The sequence below is a fragment of the Coloeus monedula genome (assembly GCF_965178545.1).
Source record: "Coloeus monedula genome assembly, chromosome: 4".
NCBI lineage: Eukaryota > Metazoa > Chordata > Aves > Passeriformes > Corvidae > Coloeus > Coloeus monedula.
This window is the reverse complement of record NC_138784.1, coordinates 35830430-35853015: the sequence shown is the minus strand read 5'-3', so window position 1 is coordinate 35853015 and position 22586 is coordinate 35830430. Positions and strand designations below refer to the sequence as shown.

The following is a 22586-nucleotide window of genomic DNA, read 5'->3' as shown; positions in this document are numbered from 1 at the left end:
AGTAAAAATCCAATAGGTACTGGTGTTCAGCTTTCTTCAAAAGATAATTTCACTTTTATATTCAAGATGATAATTTAATTTTGTAGCTCAGCATGGTGTGCCTATGGTTTTTAAGACTATTTTATTGGTTAAGAGTGGGAAACTTCTATCCATTTTCACAGCCATTATCAACTGTCTGATGACTTTATAGGGGTATTTCTCAAAAATGTAAACAAAACCAGAAGTAGTCAAACATATCTTTCTTATTGTTATTAACTCTCAAATTTACCGTAATAGTTTCAGATTGGGAGGAAAAGAACTCACTTGAGGATGGCTTACTTGGTAGTAAGCAGTTTAATGCATGCATGGTAAGACAGAAGCTCCCAATCTTTCCAAAGGAGCATGGAATGCGAATTAGTGAAGAACTGTGTACTTCATGACTCCATCTGTACCGAGAAATTAAATGTGCCCAGAACTATTCTCTAGTGCTGACTGAACCAGCTGCTTAGAGTGTGTCCAGGTATTGTCCTAGAGACTGCAGTGATCCAGTCCAGAGCTGTGTAGGAACCATCCTCACAGCCTGAAAATGCCCACAGTTGATTTTGTTGTTTTGTATATGGCCTATGTATCCTCTCACTGTCTTATGAGTATGAAGGATCAGCAAAATTATGAGTCTAACTGATATCCTTAGGCAGAATAAGTGCTTGAAGGATTTTTGTTTTATTTTTTGTATCCATCTTTAATGGTCTAGAAACATTTCTTGACAGAAAATTCAAAATACTAGATGTATTCATGTGATGTAATATACAGATTCCTACCATTCCATGTATGTATACACATATCTATATGTATATTTGCATGCACCTGTTTAGCTGCTAAGAGGTCTGTCCCCAGATTGCCTCTCAGTGAGAATACTGTGACAGCATTGAAGTCTCATTCTGTACAGTGGATCAGCCTTGTTACTAGTATAATTAGGTGCTGAAAGTTTCTGTTTAACAAGAATCTTCCTTCTTCTGGTGCTTTAAACAGTACTGTTCGACATGAGTGAATTAGGGAGCAGCATCCCAAGTAAACTGGCTCTCTGCTTTTTTTCAGTATGACTTTTTACCTTTGGTTCCCCAGTCACTTGGCCAGATCCCAAGCTGAAGGTCTATTTCATTGTTATCAAGTTCCTTCTTTCACTGATCCAAGACAATTAAATTATCAGTTATTCTTTAGAATTAGACCAATGCCTAGCTCCTGAAAGATTTTCAGCTAGCACAGCCTGAAACAAAACTCGGATTTCCACTCTCTTGCATCCATGTCTTTACTGATATAACATATTGTATATCTCTAATATTGCTACTATAAGATACAGTCCTTAAGAGCAATAAGATATTTTAGTAATACTGTAAACTCAATCTTTTACTGATTGTTAGTGAATTTTTTATGCTCATTTAGCTATCATGACAGAGTTTTGTTCTCAGCATTCTCTCTTTGTTTTCCTTTTGCATCCCTTTCTTTGGTTTCTCAACCATTCCTGTTGCTTTTGTATTGAAGCAGTACTGTATGCACGGTTCCTCATCTGCTGCCTAATGTATAAGCCCTTTGGATCCAGAAACTGCTCTGCTGAGCTTTTCTACATCCATGTCCAGTTTAAATGGCCATCTGAGTTACTACTTTCAGAGATATTTAATTGGCTATTTTAGTGCTTTTTCCAGACAACAGTCTCCACTCTTGCATTTGTCTCCTAGACAAGCCCTTTTATTTCAGCGTCTCCGAATGGGAGAACAAGAGAGAGCAACCAATACGCCTGCATGTCTGAGTCACATTCTCATTCAACTAATCCATTTTTACAAAGGTTGTGACTAAGACAGCTAAAAACATTGCCAGAAACACAGTACTTGGTTACAGAAAATGTAACTTCTCTGAAACTTGCAGCCTATTGTTTTTAAGAAAGCAAACATTAAAAGATTTTATTTTTGCAATATTGGGGGTGATTCATTCATCACTGAACTAATTCTGAGAGGTCTGAGAATACAATTTACTTTTTTGTGACAAACCTTATTACAATGAATAAAGTATTTCCAAGAAAACTATACTCAGTAAAGGAGCGACTGAATCCAGCAAAGGTGCGTTAAAATGTATATCCACATCTGGAATGCCATCTTTGCTTTTGGATACACATTCTGTCTGCAGATGGTAAAAGAATTAAGAAACTTTGGTACAATAGCTGCACCAGCTGAAAAGGAGCTTGGGTGCAAATTAAAAACAAGTCTGGCTGTATTATTGTTGGAGATACAGACCTAGCTGTTCTCTTAATAATGTTGACAATTGGCCTTATTTGCAGTAGGTTGGTTTTATCCTCCATGAAAGTAATTTCCAGACAAATTTCAGAATAGCAGTATTTTCTGTAGAACACACTGCTGCTTTTAAGATGGGAACAATTTGTCTTTACTGAAGAAGCAAGCATTCTCAAGGTTATGTCTATTTTAGGTTTCGGAGAGTCAACTTCCCCTGGACAGCCAAGGGGTAGAGAGGAATCCAGGAAGCAGTTCAGAAAACAAGCCTACTTTTATTTGCAATTAATTATTTCTTACAGGACTGTCTTTTCTTCCTTCAACTCTTTAGGTAACTTACAGAGATTAGCCTCCCTAGCCCCTTCATCTTTATGAATGCTTTGCAGAAAATACATTACTGCATTGTGTGTTGTACCATGATCAAATCAAAACAAAATCATTGTAGAGCCTTCTCAGTGAGAAACACATATGTGTTTGCTTTAGCAATGTTGGCTTGAGTGTACATTAATCACATTAGTCTAATTTTAACAAATTCAGTTGCATGAAGAAATGAAATGTAAGTTTCATTTATACAGTAATTATTCTGAGTGTGAGTATTGCTGAAGAAAAGCTGTATTCAGAGATGATTTCTGGGTGCCCTACATATTGTAATCCTCACAAACCAGGAAATTGTTTTAAAAAATCGTTAGGCACTCTAAAATGTGAGCTTTAGGCTTGCTTTGCTGTGGAAAAATCAGGCATCCGGGAACTCTCTTTAAATTGTCATTCTTTACAAGAATGTGAGATACCGACTTAAGCTTCGGCCTTTGTTCAGCTTTTAAGATATCATTTGTGTAATAGAGCTGCGTTTCTAATTTTTTAAGTTTGAGCCTGAAGCAGCCAGTCTTTAAAAAGCTGCTCTAGAACCCCCACATATGGCCAATGGCTTTTGAGAAGAAAGGGCACTTTGAAGTGTGACCTCAAGAGTATTAAATGAAAGCGAGCTCACCAGAGCCTTAAGACTTTGAGCCACCACCTTGAGCTGATTGGCTTAGGAGCATTCCTCAAGGAGGTGCCGTGACCTGCAAGCCACTACCATCCCAACCACATATTAGTGCTGCTTGCAATCTGGAGCTCATGACAGCTTTAAGCCCCATGTCATCAGCACATTGTCAGATACAGCTGTTTCCACTCTACCACTTCAAAAGGGCTTGATTAAATGTCTTACTGTAACAACATACATAAAGACACACACACAGAGTGAGGGGGAAAGGAGAAATGTACCTATAAGCAAAATAAATACAATTTCCACTAGATGGTTTAATCATGATGTGGGGGACTAAACCATTTTTTGAATTGAAGGGCTTATGTAATCAGTTAACACAATATCATATTAAAAAGCAGTTTCTACAAGTGCTTCTTTTATTTTTTTTTTTCCCAATTCTGGAGTGCAGATTTCATGCCAAGGGCTCCAGGCTTGCAATAAGCTCTACCTCAGGCTGTCTAACTGCTGAAAGAAGAATGCTGGTGATTTCTACATAATTGACTGTAATTTCATAGGCACCTTAGAGATAACAGGCTTTCACTGCCTTCTTAGGGAAAGTGTTCATAATGCATGGGGTTTATTCATGGCAGGACTTCTGAAAAGAAATACTTCCAATAGTACATACATCTTCAAAAAAATGAATGTAACATTTTTGTCTTGAAACATCTGTAATCAAGATTTATTACATATTTTTTCCTTCAGTGTTTCTGTGTCAAATTTTCCTATTTGGTTTTCTCATGAAAATTCAGTAATTGCCTCTTGTAGCTTTACCGGGTTTGGAGTAATTGTGAGGAAAAAAACTTTAATGCATTTTGCCAGCTTTGTTAAGGACATGTCCTTTTACTGCCAGGGAGAATTTCTGTACTTCTGCTATGTTAAATCTGCTGCTGATGGGAGTAATGAATGGGTTAACAGCAATTCTTGCATTGTCTGCAGCTGATCCCCAGCTGACCAAAGAACTGGCTACCCTGGATCCAATGTCATTGTCACCCTGCTCCAGAGATATAGCAGATTCCTCACCAGTAATGTATCTGTTGCTCCTGCAGCTCTTTTGAGCAGGTCTACCTAGTGCCTGTTACCCAAATGCAATTGAAGTGCCTTGCCATCCATACTCCTGATTTCTGGAGCATAGTACAGATAAAGCTGACATTATTTCCTTAGAGAAACAGTATATATATTGTTTTAACACTATGTATTATTGCCAGTAAAACATCACAATTTCCAGCTGCAAATCCTTGTTTTAAAGTGTTGTTTTGCCTGTTTACTTCTTTATTCAAAATAATGAACACATGGTAGTATTTTATCTTTATCTACTGGTGCTATGGCATGACCACAAAGCTGTATTTTTAAGTAGTTAGCATCCAGCAGATTGATCTGTTCAGTTGTTTGCCTATACTGAAAGTTGAAAAGTGGGCCTTGTGGAACAGAAGGAGCTTCTGTTGACTGCCCGTGTGCTCTCTGAGACGCTCCCAGCTTCTCCTGCCCTGTGTCAGGGCTGCACATCTTCCTACTACTAGCACCAGCTGCTGCTAAGCCTTGCATTGGTTAAGGCTTCCTCAGTGTGTGCCAAACTTTCTGCCTCAATAAGATGAATAGCTGTGGATTCCTTCCAGCCCAGCAATGCTCTTGGCCTCCTGAAAATGCCTCCTTTCTTTCCTTCTGTTGAAGGTGTGAGGAAAAAGAAAACTTCCCAGGATCCAATTCTTCCTCTCTTCCTGCTGAAGACTGAACCAATCATTATAGGGAATGCAGGGCTTTTAGGGACTAAAACAAGTACTGTGGCATCCTAATAAAAAGAATAGGCATGACTGATGTGAACTGTATTTCCAGATGACATGTTTTTGATAGTTTGACTTCGGAGAGGTACAGGGGTGGGATGCTTAGGCATGGATCAGCTCCACTGGGAGAGGACATAGTGGAACACCCTTATCGAAAAGAGGGCATCACTCTCTGATCTTAAAAGGTTAAGGGAGCCCTTTCTTGGTTACTGTAAATTGGTTAGATTGTCCCTGTTGAAACATAAAAAAATGACTCTGAGATTTGATATCAGAATAGCTGTGACATTTTTCAGTCTGCATAGCGCAAGGGTGACCTAGCCTAAAGGTTGTGCAGAATGGAAAAATTGAAGAAAATTAATATTAAATGAAGGCAAGCTTCCTTTCATTTTAGGTAGAGAGACTTCTACCGTCAGTGTTTGCACAGAAATAGCAGTACTTCCCCATGTAAGGAGTTATCCATGCACAAAGTCTCTCTGCTCCTCCTGAGCTTTTTAAAATATAATTAGTCCCTAACTCAATTTTCTTTTGTTGTTGTTTTGCTTCACCCCTTTCAGGTCCTTCTTGTCTGAAGCTTAGTCCAAGGCAGATCTATTATTTACATCCCACTATTTGGGGAAAACAGCATTTATTCATTTGAACAAAACAATTTCTTTCTATATTTGCAATTATATTTGTTCACGGCCCTTTGAAATATTTTTAAGACACATTTGGGGTTTTTTTTGGTGCACAATTGTCAGCTTCAAGACAAGCTTCTGTACAGGCTGTTGCTCTGAATCCTAAAGTATTCCTACTTCAGCAGATATTGGTGTCTCCCACCTTAAAAAAAAATACAGCAGAAAAACCAAAAAACCTCATTTTCATCCCTGTGATCTCCATCAGGGGCCAAAGAAAGAATACAGGCTATTGGAATGGGGATATTTACCTGTAATATTGAAGTACAATATCAGGATGAGTTATATAATTTGAAAACCGATTTACTCAGCTGTGGAAAACACTGAATTTCCTTTGGGAAATACATGAAAATATTTATTGCCTTACTCCAGAAAATCCTACATGTGTTTTCTCCTGCATTGTAGCAGCTCTGTAAAAGCAAGCATCTAATGTGCTTTTGGGCAGTTATGGAATACTTAAATCTAGTTCTCAATATTGTGATCCATCTTTGTGTAAGATGCAGAGGAGCAAGCTGGAAATCATGTCATTACAGTTCTCATCGTCAACTTCATGAGAGATAGGTTATGGGGAGTTGATTTGTACTCTCCTGATTACACAAGCAGTTAAACATGCAAATGTCTGGGATCAATTGGCTTGCTCAGTGTAATTTGTGAGCTTTGAAATTGAATTAAAATGCCTTTAAGTTGCTGTTTATTTCCCATCTAGAATAATTTGTTGTACATTGATATTCTAATCAATACGGAACTGTTTTGTCTGTGCAAGTTCTAAATGACTGAAATGAAAATACATTTGAATTTCTTCTGCTCATACAGATACTGCATTGCAGTAGCACCATTGACTTGTTTAGAGTTGCTTCTGTTTCTCCTGCATATGAGAGATAAATTGGACTCTGTAGATTCTGATTTCAAGTGAAATTATGCAAGCATCTTATGAGCTCTCCTTAGCTTAAAGTTTTCCAAGCAGTACACTGCATAAAAACACTTGGTAAAAGTAAGCCAGAAACTCATTGTCATGGTAATTCAGAGTGTTTTTCATTTCATTTTTAGCTATGAAAATGTTTACAAATTTCCCATAAATATTAGTCCTTCTACAGCTAATTATTGACATAATGGTTTTTCCAAGCCATTCATGAACAGTGAAATGTATAGACATGTTTTTACTTAAGGGGAAAACAAATGGTGGAAATAGGCACCTATAGACTAACTCCTCTTTTCTAATTTATTTAACCCTTAGAACTTCATTAAATAATCAATTACTCTTACCAAGAACTGCTGAAACAGTAATTTTGTGCTAAACGTGTAATTTGGGAGAAAGAAACTCTCTGATAATTCATGCTATTCACTTAGCACATAGGTCATACCAGGTTTTCAGTATGTCTGATGGCAATCCCTTGTGCTGCTTGGAGATGCTAATAAATTCTTTTCTTCACAAAAGAAACAAAAGTACCCCAGGGTATTTTGGTTTATGCACCCATTTTCCATTGTTGGCTCTGTTGCCCACAGGGTCCAAATGTTATGTGACTAAATCTCTAAAAAGAAGACAATGTTTTCACAAAAATCATACATATTATTATTGGTTTAGTATGTTTCTCAAGAAGTTAATCAGGGAAGTATTAATTTATAGATTCTGTTTTCTCTCCAGCCACCTACCCTTGTTCTTCCAATACCATGGGTTGATGTAATTCTCCATGGAAAGCTCATAAGTTCTCCAAAGTGAAGGCATTCTCATAGCAAATAATACTTGAGCTATTTAATTGTCAAGATCTTGATACAGAAATTTTGTAGGACTGCACCTCACTTAACTTGAATGAAATCTCACTTTTTTATATATATGTTTTTTCATTATGTGAATCTGAAGTCTTTATATCATGTATAGATATGTTCAGTCCAGCATCAAAATTGCTTGAGGAAAAAAAAGCTGTGAAGTCAGCTGCGCCTGTCTCTTGGAGTGCAGATTTGTTTAATCTAGCGTTTTAGTGTTTTTCATCCACATCTTAGTAGACAGAGATTTTTTTTCCTGTGCTTACTCTTCAAGAATGAAAAAAACCTGCAAAATGATTGTGTTTGTACTCAACTGTGATGTTCATTTATTGAATAATTCAAAAAGGTTTTTGGAACTAATTAATAAGAAACTGAATAGTCTAGATTTGTACTACTGAATTAAATAAAATGAATCATTATGCTTTGAGATGATGAGAGGTAGTAGTTTGTAAAGATGCAGTCTCTCTGCTGATATTGTGGAATCAAAGATGACGCATCATGGATAGATTTATGCACTAGATTGTGATTTACAGTAAGTCTGATTGTAATATGGCAGGGGATACTGTGCTGCCTGCATCACTTCCTGGAGGGAGCAAGATTGCCTTTGCCTGGTAAATGTAGCCCTTGGTGTCAATCAGAAATAAAGTGCCATGAAATAGAGAACTCACACCAGTAGATTAGCATTTCGAAAATTAAACCATCTGTTTGAACTCAATTAAAAAAGAATCCAGCAAGATTATTCCTAATAGAGTGTTCTAGTGCTGATTCTAGAAACAATACAATGCATTTATCGTGTAATTAGAACTCATAAGAAAGTGGGTTTAATGCCCATTAAATAAACCCAGCAACTGTACATTCTCATTAGGATGTTTTGCAATAAATAGCTTCCTAATTTTCTTGCTGATCTGTAGTTCTGATGTATTTCTCATTCTAGGGATGATTTTTAGTTGTGTATTGACATATCCTATTAGATTTTTTTTTGCTGCAACTGGTGTTCTCCCCTGCCCTCCCACACCTTTGGGTTTAATGTAATTTTGTGTATAGAGGAGAAATGCCCTGTAGTGAGGCTGGTTTTGGTGTGAGATCTGCCTGAGAAGAACTGTACATTTGCAGACTGCTAGGAAGGGAATGGGTGGCAGGTGTCTGTATGAAGTAATTTGCTTGAAATTTATTTTTAAGAGTAACTCAGTATCAGTTTGAATGTATTTGTGCCTCGTAAAGTTAGTCTAGAGATCAGATGCCTGCAAATAAGAGATGCAGTGGAGGGGGATGGATGGCTGCTTGTTTCCCCCAAAGAACAGTCCCTTTTTGAGACTGTCTGAACCCCACTGTTTATTGGTTGTGATTGATGCTTCATTTTGCATTCACATGATTCTGTTTACCACGGTTAGTTTTACTGGAGAGCAAATGTGCATTCCAGTGTACCTACCCTATTGAAATGTAATGCGTACAATGAACAGCTTTATTACTAAGATGAGGGAGTTTTACTAATTCTTCAGGTGTTCCAGTAGGGATTGTCTTCCTTAACAATAAATAACTTTAATCTGACATTAGGGTTTGTAACAGTGCCAGTTGCCTCAACATCTGGTTGCCTCAAGCTCATTGCAAACAATTACAGCATGAAAGAAAGTATAAACTTTTTTCAATAAAACAGCAACAGTAAATAAAATCCACAATAAAACCTCTAGATGGAATTCCTTAGGAAGATTTGCTGTATGTCTCTTAGATTCTGTGAGGGTGAAAGATTAATATATTTATGGTGGAGTTACTTGGTGGAGTTTTATTGCAACGCAGTAGTTCTACTTCATTTTTTCACTCTGACTGCATTTAAATACGTAAAATTATCAGACATATTTTCTGTAATTTTTGAAAGATCAATACATGATCCTTTATTAATTCTTTTTGGAAAATTCTGTTCAGGTAGCTGCATTGATAAGAGTTTTTTGCTGATTAGTTCACAAATTTAATGTTTTACCCATAATAGAGGAAGAAAATTCTCTCTGAACAGAGATCATGGAAATTGCACAGGGAGCAAACTTCTTGGTTTGGGTGGAAAAATGGTCTTGAACAGAGAGTTCACTGGTAGAACTCAAAGTTAAGTTTCTGTGGGATCCTGTGATTTTCATATAGAATGAGTAATATGTGTAGTGAAAATTGAGGCAAAATAACCTGAGCCATCAACTACAGAATTACACAGCAGTTCTACTGGCTCTGGATTATACTTTGCTCCAGCCATAGAGGGTTTTTTCTGATCCAGTTTGGAGCAAGCATCTGTTTTCACTGAATAATTTCTAACACTGAAGTCCAGAGGCAGGAACTGAACTTTGATTTCTTGGTGCTAGTCCTGAAAATATTAATTGTCCTCTTGTGCCTTCAGAAATAATTAATTAAACTCTTTTAAAAAAGGAAAATATTATTCAAATTGTTGCTTCATGTGTCCATTTCTTAAAACCTTATTTGACAAATACAGAAAACTTGTTTGATAAACAGCATTTGTCAGCATATGCTGCATCAAGTGCAGTCTTTCAGAGTAGAATGTGTAGATCTACCACTGAACATATCTTGCCATTATTGATATTAATTACTGTAAAAACATGTCACTATTCAGGTGTGGTAAATAAGGCTACCCTAGCTGCAAGTAATTTTATTTTTTCAGAACTCACAACCTTGTAAAAGCCAAGTGAGCAATTAGTGCCCAGTCATCTTACTATTAGCGATCAAAAGACTAAAACTGCAGCCCTGAAATCTTTAAGCTATAAGAATAAAAATGAAATCCGTGCACTTACTGTGGGAGTTAATAATTTTAACATGTACTGTGCATTTAATTGCTAAATACTGTATAGGGGACACCTGCAAGTTACTGGCTGCCAAAAAGTAAGGCATGATTTTTTATGAATTACACAGAACACTGTAATTCAGCATTTTGCAAAGGACCTTTAGTATTTGCCTCTCTTCTCAGCTGCCCTTATAATTCTGTGGGTAAAATTCAAATTCAAGACAAGTGTGGGCATAACATTATTGCATTAGGTAAGAAGCATGGTAGTGATAGGAGCCAGATGAAAAGGACAAAAGGGAAGAAAAAAAGATTGACATGCAAATACTATAGGGCTTCCATGTTGGAATTTGAGAAAAGAAAATATTTATGAGCAAGACTTCTTCAAGTGTTTTCAGTTGTACCTACTCTGTAATGAAATTGTAGTTCTTTAATTAATATGTCATCTCAAGTTTTTTTTATTTATTTACAAAGTTATGTAGTTATTTTTTATTTTCAAAATTGTCTTGATAACATTTCCTTGCGCTACTGTTACGTTTTCAACCAATCTGAAAATACCTTCAGATACTATTCATAAACCATGTTAATATGGAAATTGTATCACTTCATGTGATAGACATCCATTGTCCTTCCCTGCCAGGGAGATTATTATTAATAGAGGAATAATGATTGGTTCTGTTGTCTAGGGAAAGTTAGCAAACAGAAAGCATTCCAATGGAGGAGTGGGATAATGGCTGAAATTCAACCCAAAACAACATGTGATGCCTCAAAATCTTCTAGGTTTTTCTTTTTGTAATGCTCTAAGAGCACACTTTGTCTGTGGGCTGTCTTAGTAATAACTGTGCATGATGGAAGCCTTAAAAAATTAACAAAATTATCATTCTTCGTGCTCAGAGCAAGTGTGTCAAGTTGCATAATGGTTTACACAATGCGCCTGAAAGCAATGCCTTGTAACAACAAATACCTGAATAGTTTGGGAAAACATACAGTCATACCAATATTAATCTAGTTCTCAAGCATTTAATTCAGCTGACTACTGTTGCGAGACAAAGGTGCAAAGGCTTGTTGGAAATTTAATGTTTGACTGAACATTTGAGTTGAAATACTGGAAATCTCATGATATTGAGATTCCCCTAACTAGAACATAGTGAAATTTTCAAGACTAGAAATCAACACTACTTCTTTCTGAAACTGCAGTTGTTGTCTGTTCTACTCAAAAATAGAAACTCTAATGCAATATGCCTGTTACCAGCATCTTGGAAGAGCTATACAACCTTCTCTGTGTACTGATGTATTTGATAAGTATCTGGGCAAAAATAAGTGGATGATGCATTCATTCTCAGCAGACACTTTTATTTTCTAATGACATTTTATTTATTTGAGAAAAATGAACATGTTTTAATGCTAGTATTGTGAGTATAATTGTGATTAAAAACTCTTAAAAACTCCGATGATCTGTACATTAGTTTTCTCTGAAGATTAGCCAGTTTTCATTGTGTTAATGTGGACAGCTATTCTAATCAGCCCTGCATGTGAGCTTCTGGGTGAAGTAGTTCGGGTTTTTTTTACCATTTTACACTTCTTTTAAGTTAAAAGTGTGCTTTATCTTTAGGCAGCAATACGAAGCCATTTGCTTTTCTGATTTCCAAGGTTTAGAAAGAAAATGCATGCAAAAATACATTTACTCACATTTATTTTCATTTTAATAAATTTACTTTGTCTTAATAGGACAAAATTCTGTTACTGAAAAATTTTGAGCAATTTTTATTTGTCATTATCATAGTACAGATGACATTTCTGTTCACCAAGTTTCTCATTTGCTTGAAACTTAGTTAGTATGCAGCATATTTGTGTTGGATAAGGTAAATAAGTTCTTAAATGTTTTATAACATAATCATAGCTATATATTAAAATCATCACATTGCAGACATTAGAGCACAGTTGGATTTCTATAAACAAAAATTAAATAATTTGATTTTTTTTTTTGTTTTAAATGGAATCCTAAACTGTGAGGAAAAATGAATAAGATTATCCTATTCTATACTGATGACAGCATTTGAGCTGGGAAGCAAAGAAGCTTAATTAGAAACACTTTGAGGTCTGGAAAGTGTTGCTTTTTTTTTTTTTTTTTTAATACAACCATAATATGAAATGCTCATAACGTATGTTCCTTTTTAGCTTTTATTATGGTAATACAAGTATGTTATCTAAAAATGTCCATCACAGTTTCCATATAAACTGAGTGATTACTGGGAGACTTTTCAACCATAAACCAAAGCAATTGTTGCATGACCATTTGGAAAAAATGTCTAGATACACAGAAATTATGAGTACATTAAGTACATATGAGAAATCAGGTACATTTTTGTAGGATGTTTTCAGCTGTTGTTATCATCCTCTCTGTTGTTATCAGCCTTTAACATGCTTTTGTTAACTTGCTGATACATAAACTGGCATACCCTGAACTTGCATAAAGGCCAGTGGTAGATAGTTTTCCAGCATCAAGATGTAACTTATATCCATATATGCTTGTTTAGTTTTGGATAATTGTGTTTATAGTATGCTGAGCAGTCTCTGAGGGTTGAGATGAACAAGATGTTAAGGAAAAAGTCCCCACTGGCTGGAGAACATTGGTAGTAAAATGTCCCCTATTGATGTGATAATTTGAGAAACAAAGTAGACTGCTTGCTGCTTCCTTCCTATGCTAAGTCTAGAACTTTTCCCTGAGTCACAGCTGTGGGTGTCCTTAATGGTGCTGATGTCTCACTCTACAAGCAAACTAAATAATTTCATGGTATACTTGTGGATGAAGACTCCCACATCTGTCATCCATAAATAGGAAAAAAATGGTGAGAAACCCTTCCTTCTGGCTTTAAATGCACATATCATGTAGTTTGCAGTTTGAGATGGGAGAGTCTCCAGTGTTTCAAAATACACAAGGTTAGATGCTTACAATTTCCATGTATACCCTCCTTTCACCAGGCAGGTTAAAGTGGCACCTGCTTTAGGTGTCCAGATGAGAGTATTAAAATATAAAAGAATAAAGAAAAATTTAAAAGGTACGCATAAACTAATGTTTTTGTAGTATCATCAGGTGTTAAGGTGGATAGGTATTAATTCATTCTGTTCTTCTGCTTTACTAGCTTGCTATATTATCCTAACCTGAGACTATATATAAATAGTATTCAACAGAAACTATTTTATTCCTATTTGCTTTTTAAAATCTTTTTATTTTTTCATTCATTTATTTATTCATTATTTCTTTGGAGGCCCGTTTTTTTTGCAGGGTGTTCACCTTCCCTGGAAGTCAATAATTTGTTGGTTTGGTGAACAGTAAATGAGGTCTCTTCCTGTTTAATGACATATTAGTAAATAATAGGTAAGGTTATTCTCTATTTGGTGTTAGCAACATACTACTCTTAAAGATGATGACTGAATCCAAGGATCCACTCCCCTCTAGAGCCTTGGCTTATTGTTGTTTAGCTTTATAAAGCTATTTATGTTAGTCATTCTTAAGGTAATTAGAGAGGGACACAGGTTCCCTTTGCAGCAGAGATGTTTAGGTCCTTTTCTGACTAATACAACAGTGGAAACTGTGCTCTGTGTTCAAATTAGTACTGGCAGGGTAAATGTTTTCCTGTCCATTTCCCCTCTTAACTGTTTAAACTGAAAACTGTTTTTGACACAAAAGCATACTTACTAAAATTGTTCATAAGCAGATTTGCAATTTAAGTGATGTACTTAGCTACTTAGCTATTGTAGAGGAACAGTTGCAGAGCATTTTTCCATTTCAAGAGCTTGCAAAGATGCTGATTTTTTTTGTTTATTTGTTTTCCAGCAGAACTGAATGTTTTGCTGTCTGGGATGATGACACAGGAAATCCCTTTCAACTTTGAATTTTAGCTTTTTTATTCTGTCTGATCTATTGTACTTTGACATACATCCTGTCATCTTGATCCAGAATGTTTTTTGCACCAAATTATCAGTACCTAGACTACTGATTTTTGTTTTCTTAGCCAGCTTACTGGAGATCAGTGTCTTAGTTGTGGTTCATGTGCTGTTTGGGACAAAATACCAGACACAGCATATGCAAACTGCAGTTCTTTAGAAGCCTTATAGTGTAGAGAACCAGGCAGAAACATGAGTCTCTCTCCATAACTGCCACTTGGTTTATCTGGGAACACCAGATCACTCCTATAGAAAGGTCTGCTTCCATGTGCCACTGATGAATTTACAATGTTGTCAATGTATTACATTGGAGAGTGAGATCCAGTTGGCAGCAATCATCTTGCTGCATGTCCCTCCCCTGCTTCTCCTTCTACCTGCTCTGCCCACACCATGCCTTAAAGTAGCATGTTTCCACCTTGAGTAACTCCAAGGTCGTGGTTTTGCTCCAAAGTTGTGGTATCTGTCAAAAGCAAGTGCCACACCTGAAATGATTCTGTTGTCTACAGTTATTTTTAGTGATAAAAAAAAGAGCTATAGACATTTTGATTGTTTTGGAAAATACTGTGCTGTAGCAATAATATCTGTAATAACAGTTCAAGAGAAAATTCTTGCAATCACTGTAGGAGGATAAAAAAGGGCATGACAGCATATTACCCAGTGGCCACTGATCAGATGCAGCAGTCCCCTGTGCTTTTCTCTCATGCCTAGTGAGCCATTCTGCAACTAAGACACTGTTTGACTACTCAGTCAATGTACCACCTAAGTGTCTTTGGTTATCGAAGAGAGTATCTGAATTCTTCACCCCTTTTGAACTAGAAGTACTGGCATGAAATATTCATTTGTGATTGATATTTTGTGTCCTTCTGGAAGTATGGACTTAATTCAAAAGGAGCCCGTAAAAGAATAAGTGTCCTTAATTGGACTTTATTAAAACAATACACAGCCTCTGTGTTTCTGGTAGGTTGGCCATGCTTATAACAGTATTCATTCTATAGTCCTGGGGTTGTTTTGAAACATCTACAATATCACACAAGCAGTAATTCCTTAAGAGCAAGATGGATTTTGGCAACATCTTTTCAGTGTCTTTTTAAAATGGGTAATTGAGAAGTATCTTGCACTTGTGATTCTACTGGAGTAAAAATTTCCTTACAAGTTCCCCAGCATCAACAAAATGCACTGTCATCTCAGAATCTACTGCCCTGACCTCTGTGGGGTTGAGCAGAGAAGGTCATCTGTAAGCAGAGCTTTGAGGAAAACAATTTCAGATTTCCTTGCTTGTGTTTGGACTGTTGTTTGTTCATACTTGTCTGCCATGGTATATTTGTACCTAGGCTAAGTGTTTTTGTATTTGTTTGTCTCTCCATAACTTCTGAGGCCATGTAGGAGTAAAATTGTCTTATGTTTGGGGCTGTACTTCTGCTATGGCACTTTCTGTGTGTGGAGCCAGAGATGACAAACAAGGAGGCAATTCATCGTCCATGTCATTAAGATTGATTCTGTTTATGGGTCCAGTACTGCATGTGGTTACATTAGTGTAATCCTGAAATACTACTCAGAATGATTTTGAATTATTTGAAGATTCTATAGTTCTCTAATTTTAGAGAGATCTGTATGATAATACTTTTGCATGGCCCAGTGCTCTCCTTTTTTTGGTACTCTAGGGAAAATTTGGAAAAACTGTCATCAATGTAAACCAAAACCACCTCAGGCAACTAAATGCTTGCCTTGTGTTATTTCATTATTCATTAACTACTCTGTTATTCTTCTCCCCTCCTCCCCATGAGCACCTTCCCCCACCACCCCCAAAAAGCCACTAAGGAAACAAGCACACCACGATAAAATGCTAATAAAGGGAGTAATTCCAAATAGACCATAAAAGACAGCATTTATAACCTCAATAGAAATGCCAGTCAGCTATTTTTGATGTAAAGCATCTGTCTCCAGAAGGAAATGAAGGCAGGCCTGTTTCTCCTTTCAAGTCTCTGAAGTAGTAGGTGGTGTCATTTGTTATACAGTGCTACAAGTCCCATGTTATTGCAGTGGTAGCTGCTGACTGCCTTTGTTAACGTACTGAAAAGTTTTATCAGCTGTCTTTAATAAAAGACAACCAATGAAGAAAAACTATAGCAAATGTCTCTTGCTCTCTTATCCTCTGACCATCCTTTATTGGTGTCAGAGAGCAATGGCACCGATGTAGAATCTTGCGGACACACAAAATGCTTGTGACTGTTACAATAAACCATACCTATTGGGGTGACTGATATCCTAGAAAGTTAGGGAGCAGTCTTTCCAAAATCCTGTGCACTTCTTTATTTAAAATGTAAAGGAGTTGGAATGAACTTTCAGTACTACCTGAAATGATTTATCAGTTCACATTTTCCATGGATACATTTGTGTACAGCATTAATAGTATTTGTTAGGCCTCCAGGAAATCAGGAATGATGTGTAGAAGTTGGAAAATTTCAGTTAAAAAGCATGCAGTTTGTTCTTTTTATTTGTTTTTGTTGCTTGCTCTTGTGAAGTGATATATCAAATTGAAGACATGATGGTAGAAGAATTTCTTAGCTAGGCATATAGTCTTACATATATGAAGTTCTTGATTAGTCCCATACACGCACCATATTTTCAGGAAGGCATGGAGGAAATGGAGAGGAATTCTGGAAGCCATATGATACAACTGAGTTATTTCCTGCACAGTAGGTTTTGTGAATGCTGTAGAATTAGCTTGGAGCACATTTAAACATGTGTCTTATTTATATGAGTTTTTCCAGGTTTAAAATTTTTTTAGTCCTTATCCACTGTAACCTTTGTCTTTGTGCAAACATGTGCACATAGTTATAATTCAAGTGAGAAGACAGCTGTGTGTCAATGACTTGAAGAAAGCTCTTTCAGTCATGAACTCTCATTAAACAAAGAAATAGCATGAGTAGAGGAAATGGACATTCCTACTCATGATTTGAGAAAATTCTATCAAACAATCTGAAGTCTAAAAATAAATTAGATATGGGGATATTTAGACAGTCATCCATATACATGGGAGCTGATTTCCAAGCATTCTTCACTTTAATAGCAACAATTAGCACCCAGAACATCTGTAAGTAAGGAGTATATTATTTTATTATAAAATAGCATGCAAGACTGGCACTTCAAAGGTGGAGCTATGAAAATATGGCTACCAATATGATTTACCTGTAGCATAGATTGCTTTTTAGGGGCCTAATTTCCCTTCTTTTGGAGAGTATTTAACTGATACAACTATATAAAACCCAGCTGGAGTTTTTTGTTTGTTTGATTCTCAGTAGAATGAAGTAACTGACTTACAGAAGGTGGAAAAAATCTGTCAGGGTAAAGCATGAAAAAAATAAAACTTAAAATTATATCTTCAGATTGCCCTGCATTAGCATTGTGATGTTTACAATAAGGAGAGCTGAACTAATTTTGTTTTGCTTAATTTTGAAACTCTGGAAACCATTTGCTCTGAAAATTTGATGCATTGCAGTTTTGTATGAGTTTTTGTGATGCATATATTCGTAGGTTAAAAGAAGCAAGTTAAAAGAAGCATGAAAAAGCATGAAATATTTGTAAGATATAAAACATTAGAATTATCTGAACATTTTCACCACAAAATTTAGGTGTTGGACGTAGGAATTATGGCAATTTTGTTGAAGCTTGATTAAAAAGGATAAGAATAATGAGTTTAACTTTGTAGTGGAGAGGTTTGGAACAAAGGTAAGTCTTCCTCATCATAATCATTTCCTCTTGCCACAACAGTCTGGGAGACCAACTGTAGAGCATATTTTATTGCCTTCTACCTCACATATTTTCATAGAATCATTGAATGGTTTGGGTTGGAAGGAACCTTGAAGATCATCCAATCCCAGCCTTCCTGCCATGAGCAGGGACACCTAGACCAGATTGCTCAGAGCCCCCTTCAACCTGGACTTGAACACTTCCAAGGATGGGATATCCACAGCTTCACTGGCAACCTGTTCCAGTGTCTAACCATTTTCCTGAAGTTATTGTCACTAAAGGGCTTCTAAAGCGTACCAGCACCCTGTCACAGTACTCTGAAGCTGATATGCCATGTGGCTTCACATTTTGAATATGGTGTTTTGAGCAGAACACTGATGAGTGGTGACTTGAAACACTTATCCTCTGAGGCAAAACTATGTGATGTCAAAAGTGAATTTTTCTGAAGCTCATTGAAACTTTGACCTGAGGGGGAGAACCATAGTGAACTTTGTGTGGTATATTTTTTCCCCTTTTTCTTTAAAATGCAAGGTACTAGTTTGATAAATGCCTTTACTGTGCTCTCACTAGGATGTGAATACCTTTGGTACTTGCCAAAAGGTAGGTTAGACTGTTCTCTTCATCTTCATAAATGTGCTTTTCTGCCCTTGTAATATTTGTTAGCTCCAGTGACCAGGCATGTTATTATCATGAAGAACCTATTATTTCATAATGGAATAACCTAGAGATAAAAAAAATAAAAACAAGCTAAGCATTTTGTCTTAGCTAAACACGAAAAAATTGTTAGTAACATAAGCCTTTAAATTGATTTGTTATGAAATTTTAACATCTTTGTTATTAAATAGCATGTGTTTCCACCATAATTAATTTTATTCAATCATTCATTAAGAAATAATTGCCACAGCCTGAATCTATATGGATATCCTAGAACCCCTGAACATTCTTATATTCTGAGAAAAAATTATATTTTCTACCAGTCACAATTAAAACAAAGAGAAGAAAGGGATAAGTTCCAATGTGTTAACTATTCCCAGTGATTATAAACTCTTTATTGGCAATGAGTTTGATTAAAATTAAATTCTTGTTGCTAATTCACTCTTGGATTACTTTAATTTTCTCTTAGAACCTGTGTTATGCCAACATTACCACATTTAAAGCTTACTGAGTTCTGTGTTTTCTCATTAAAGAGAGAAGTCATATGTCTGTAGACACAAGAACTTGACCTGTTTAAAGCACAAAGTACACAGCAGCTGTTCAGAAACTTTTACTTGTTATCTGTATTTGCTTAAATTACTAAATTGCTTCCATGAAAAGTCAGCAAACATAAGGGAATAACTTAGGTGGAAGAAGATTGTCTGAAAAGAAAAATTGAAAATATTTGTAATATTCCTCCTTACTTTTCTTTTTTTTTTTTATTTGTACCAGTATCCTGCTGCCCTAATGAATCTGGGAGCCATTCTCCATCTGAATGGTAAACTGAAAGAGGCTGAAGAAAACTACCTCCTTGCTCTTCAACTTAAACCTGATGATGTCATCACCCAGTCCAATCTTCGCAAATTGTGGAATATCATGGAGAAACAAGGTTTGAAAACATCCAAAACATGATGATGAAAACTCTGAACTTCTTTTCCTTAAAGTGATTAAACCCACAAACTAGAACTTCCACACAGTTGTCAGGTCAGAGAACTTGTTGGACTTGACTGAAAGGATCAGAGGTCCTAACTGCTGCTAGGAGAAGCTGTTCTGCTAGATAAATAGAAAAAGGGAGACTTTGAGGTATTCATGAAGAACTTGTTACGCAACAAAAATATTTGGAACAGTGGCACATGAGAGAAGTTGTTTTGGTGTATTTGATAAATAATTACAAATCCCATATTGCTTACTTTTGGGTGGGTACTTGAAATGTATACTGTCACAGAAATACAAAGGGAAAATTGCACAGTATATACTAAGCCATATGGGAGTTAAAATGGTAATAGGAGGTCAAAGTATTTTGCTGATACTGTAACTCATTAAAATGTGTACTAAATCCAATGTGTTTGCAGTTTGTCTTAATGCTGCTGTATCTCACTCTTGAACCACTTGCTAATCAATTTCACAGCTTATATGGCCAATCTTTTTCAAACCTGTCACATGATTAGATGACAGCATTCAAAATTGTTTACTGAGAATATGCCGGTTACTTCAGCTTGTTAACTTACAGTGCAGTTTTCTTGAGATGTACAGTCAAATTTCTGTGAGGTAGACAGAATGACCAAGGAACTGTCTGTATTCTACATCAGAAGTAGTATGTAGGCTGGTAAAAAAAAGACCAGAGGTGTGATTTAGTAATACAAGCAAGAGTGATGTTTGCCCGGATACTAAATCAGTGTGATCAGACTGTCATCTTAGAAAAAAATAATTGGTATTATAAAATAATGTGTTTGACTCTCTTTACTTTGCTGTCAGATAAGTCTAACTTTAAATTGGACTCTGCATATGATATTTTTGCAACAACTAATTAAAATGAGATTTGAAGATATTAGTGCTTGGATATGCTAAAATGAGACTTCATGAGCAACTCAGAGAAAAGGGAGTGTTATACATTGATGAGGCTAGCAAATAACTGAAGGGACTCGATTCAATCATGCTTAAAATAGTGTAGATTAAGAGGAATCCATAATGGTGGTTGCCAGTTACTTTTCACATTGTTGGTGTTTTAAACAAATCTATTCAGATTCTAACCAAATGTTAGCATTATGTTTGTATTCTGACACATGCTAGCCACGGAGCTGTCAAATATCTAAATACGCCTTTGGTGAGGTTCAATTTATTTCTGTTTCAGAATGATTTAGCCTCATTACTGTTTTGGTCTTCAGATTTTAAATGTAAAAATAATTTATTTTGAATTGAAGTGTATGAAGCTTTAGTAATTTTTTTTCCAGGACATTTGTTAACTGCTTTCTTTCTTTGGAATAAGTAGTATTGCTTGTAAGACAATTTGCTATTTCATTTAATGGCCCTTCGGTATCTGCTTCAGTATTCCTTTCATAATGATAGATAAAATGTTAAAGTGGTAGAGCACCTTGAACTGAAGCTTCTTCAGGATCTTCTCTTAAAAACTCTTTATTGCTGAGAAAGGGTTTGGGGTTTTTAGTTTATGTATTCCTTTTTAACTGTTGAGCACCATTCCAACAAAAATGTAGAGAAGAACACTTTGCTGTATTTATTTATTTATTACTTGACTGCAGCAATGTTACCTGCCATTAACACAACAGTCTCTAAGGGTTGCTAATTCTTTTATTTGGTTTTACTTGCATTTGTTTTGTGGTTGGTGTACGTACCGAATGGGAAAGAGAACACTTGAGTTATACTCTACCTTCTTGGTCATTCTCCCCTTACACTTGGATTTTACATCTGTATTGAAATAGATTGGGGAATAGCTGTTTCAAAGTCAGTATAGTAGAAAAACTGTAGTAATGTGTGTTTTCTTTTCTTTCCTCTTGCTCACTAAAATACCATAAGTTGCTAAGTTTACAACTGGCCCACCAGAAGGGCCAGAGGGGCAAGATTGTCTGGTTTTGTGGAGTGTGTCAAGTCTTTCTCAAATAATGTTCTTGCTGGAAAAGCAAAATTGAAGGATCAAAAGTTGAATTTCTACTTTATCGTTGAAAGCAATGTTAGAATACAATGGTAGCTTGAACTTATTCTCCTGCTTTACTGACTTTCTGGGAAAAGATACAGAAATAGATAGTAACTGTAACTGAGCTTGGTATAGAACTGTGGTATCCTGCAGCTTTATTTGCTCAACTGCCATCAAACTTCGATGGCTTCTTGGTCTTAACCATTCACCAGTTTATTTGTCTCCTTCAACTTGTACTTATTCTTGTTTGGTAATTTTTATTCATTGCACAAAAGGGGGAAGAGGGGAGCACTCCTGTGATACGGTGTCATGCTTGCATTGATTACTGGTTTTGTTTATTTCTTAAAAAAAAAAAACAACGAAAGAAAAAGAAAAAAGGACTACCATAAATTTACCAAGAATGTCCCTGAATACATTTTTTTAATATAGGTCTGAGCTTGATAACTTTCTTCTTTTGGGATAAATTTAAAACATGTTTAAAATATGTCTCTCTGCTCAGGGATTTATGGTGGATTACTGCAGACAGTGCTAAAAACAAATAAAAGAGCACAAGACAAGTTTACTAAATTAAAATTTTATTTTTTGAAAAACTGTTATTTGTATAAATTATCAGATTTGTAGGCTTTCCTTTTTGTAGAAATAATTGTTTATGTGCCAGATAAAAGAATTTCAATTTTGTTTTCAATAATAAAGCATTGATAACTAATTCACTGTGTATTCCTTTGTATTACTGTAACAACACTTGGGTTTTTTTAATTGTTCTAATGTAATGAGTATTCTTGATTATTTTTTGCATGGGAGAAATGTATAGCATAAGTAAAACAGAACCTGTCACATTTGGCTTTTTTCTATGCCCTATTGCAGTTAGACTTCAGTGGATATTTTCAAAAAAGGTTCCCTGCAAGCCTTTTTTAATATTTATACTCACAAAATCAGGCCAAAGGGTTGATAATGATCATATTTGATTATTGTATCTAAACTTTATAGGAATAAAAGCTGAT

The 22586-nt window shown here is 35.8% G+C and overlaps 1 protein-coding gene across 2 annotated transcripts in view; it reads left to right on the top strand.

The window, feature by feature from the left end:
• TMTC2 (transmembrane O-mannosyltransferase targeting cadherins 2) overlaps positions 1 to 22208 on the top strand; it is a 236895-nt gene extending 214687 nt beyond the window's left edge. For both annotated transcript variants that reach the window (XM_082280656.1, XM_082280657.1), the window contains exon 12: positions 19389 to 22208. In XM_082280656.1, coding sequence (XP_082136782.1) covers positions 19389 to 19568 — 180 coding nt within the window. In that variant the 3' untranslated portion in view covers positions 19569 to 22208. The remainder of the gene's footprint in view (positions 1 to 19388) is intronic.
• The last annotated feature ends 378 nt before the right edge of the window (positions 22209 to 22586 follow it).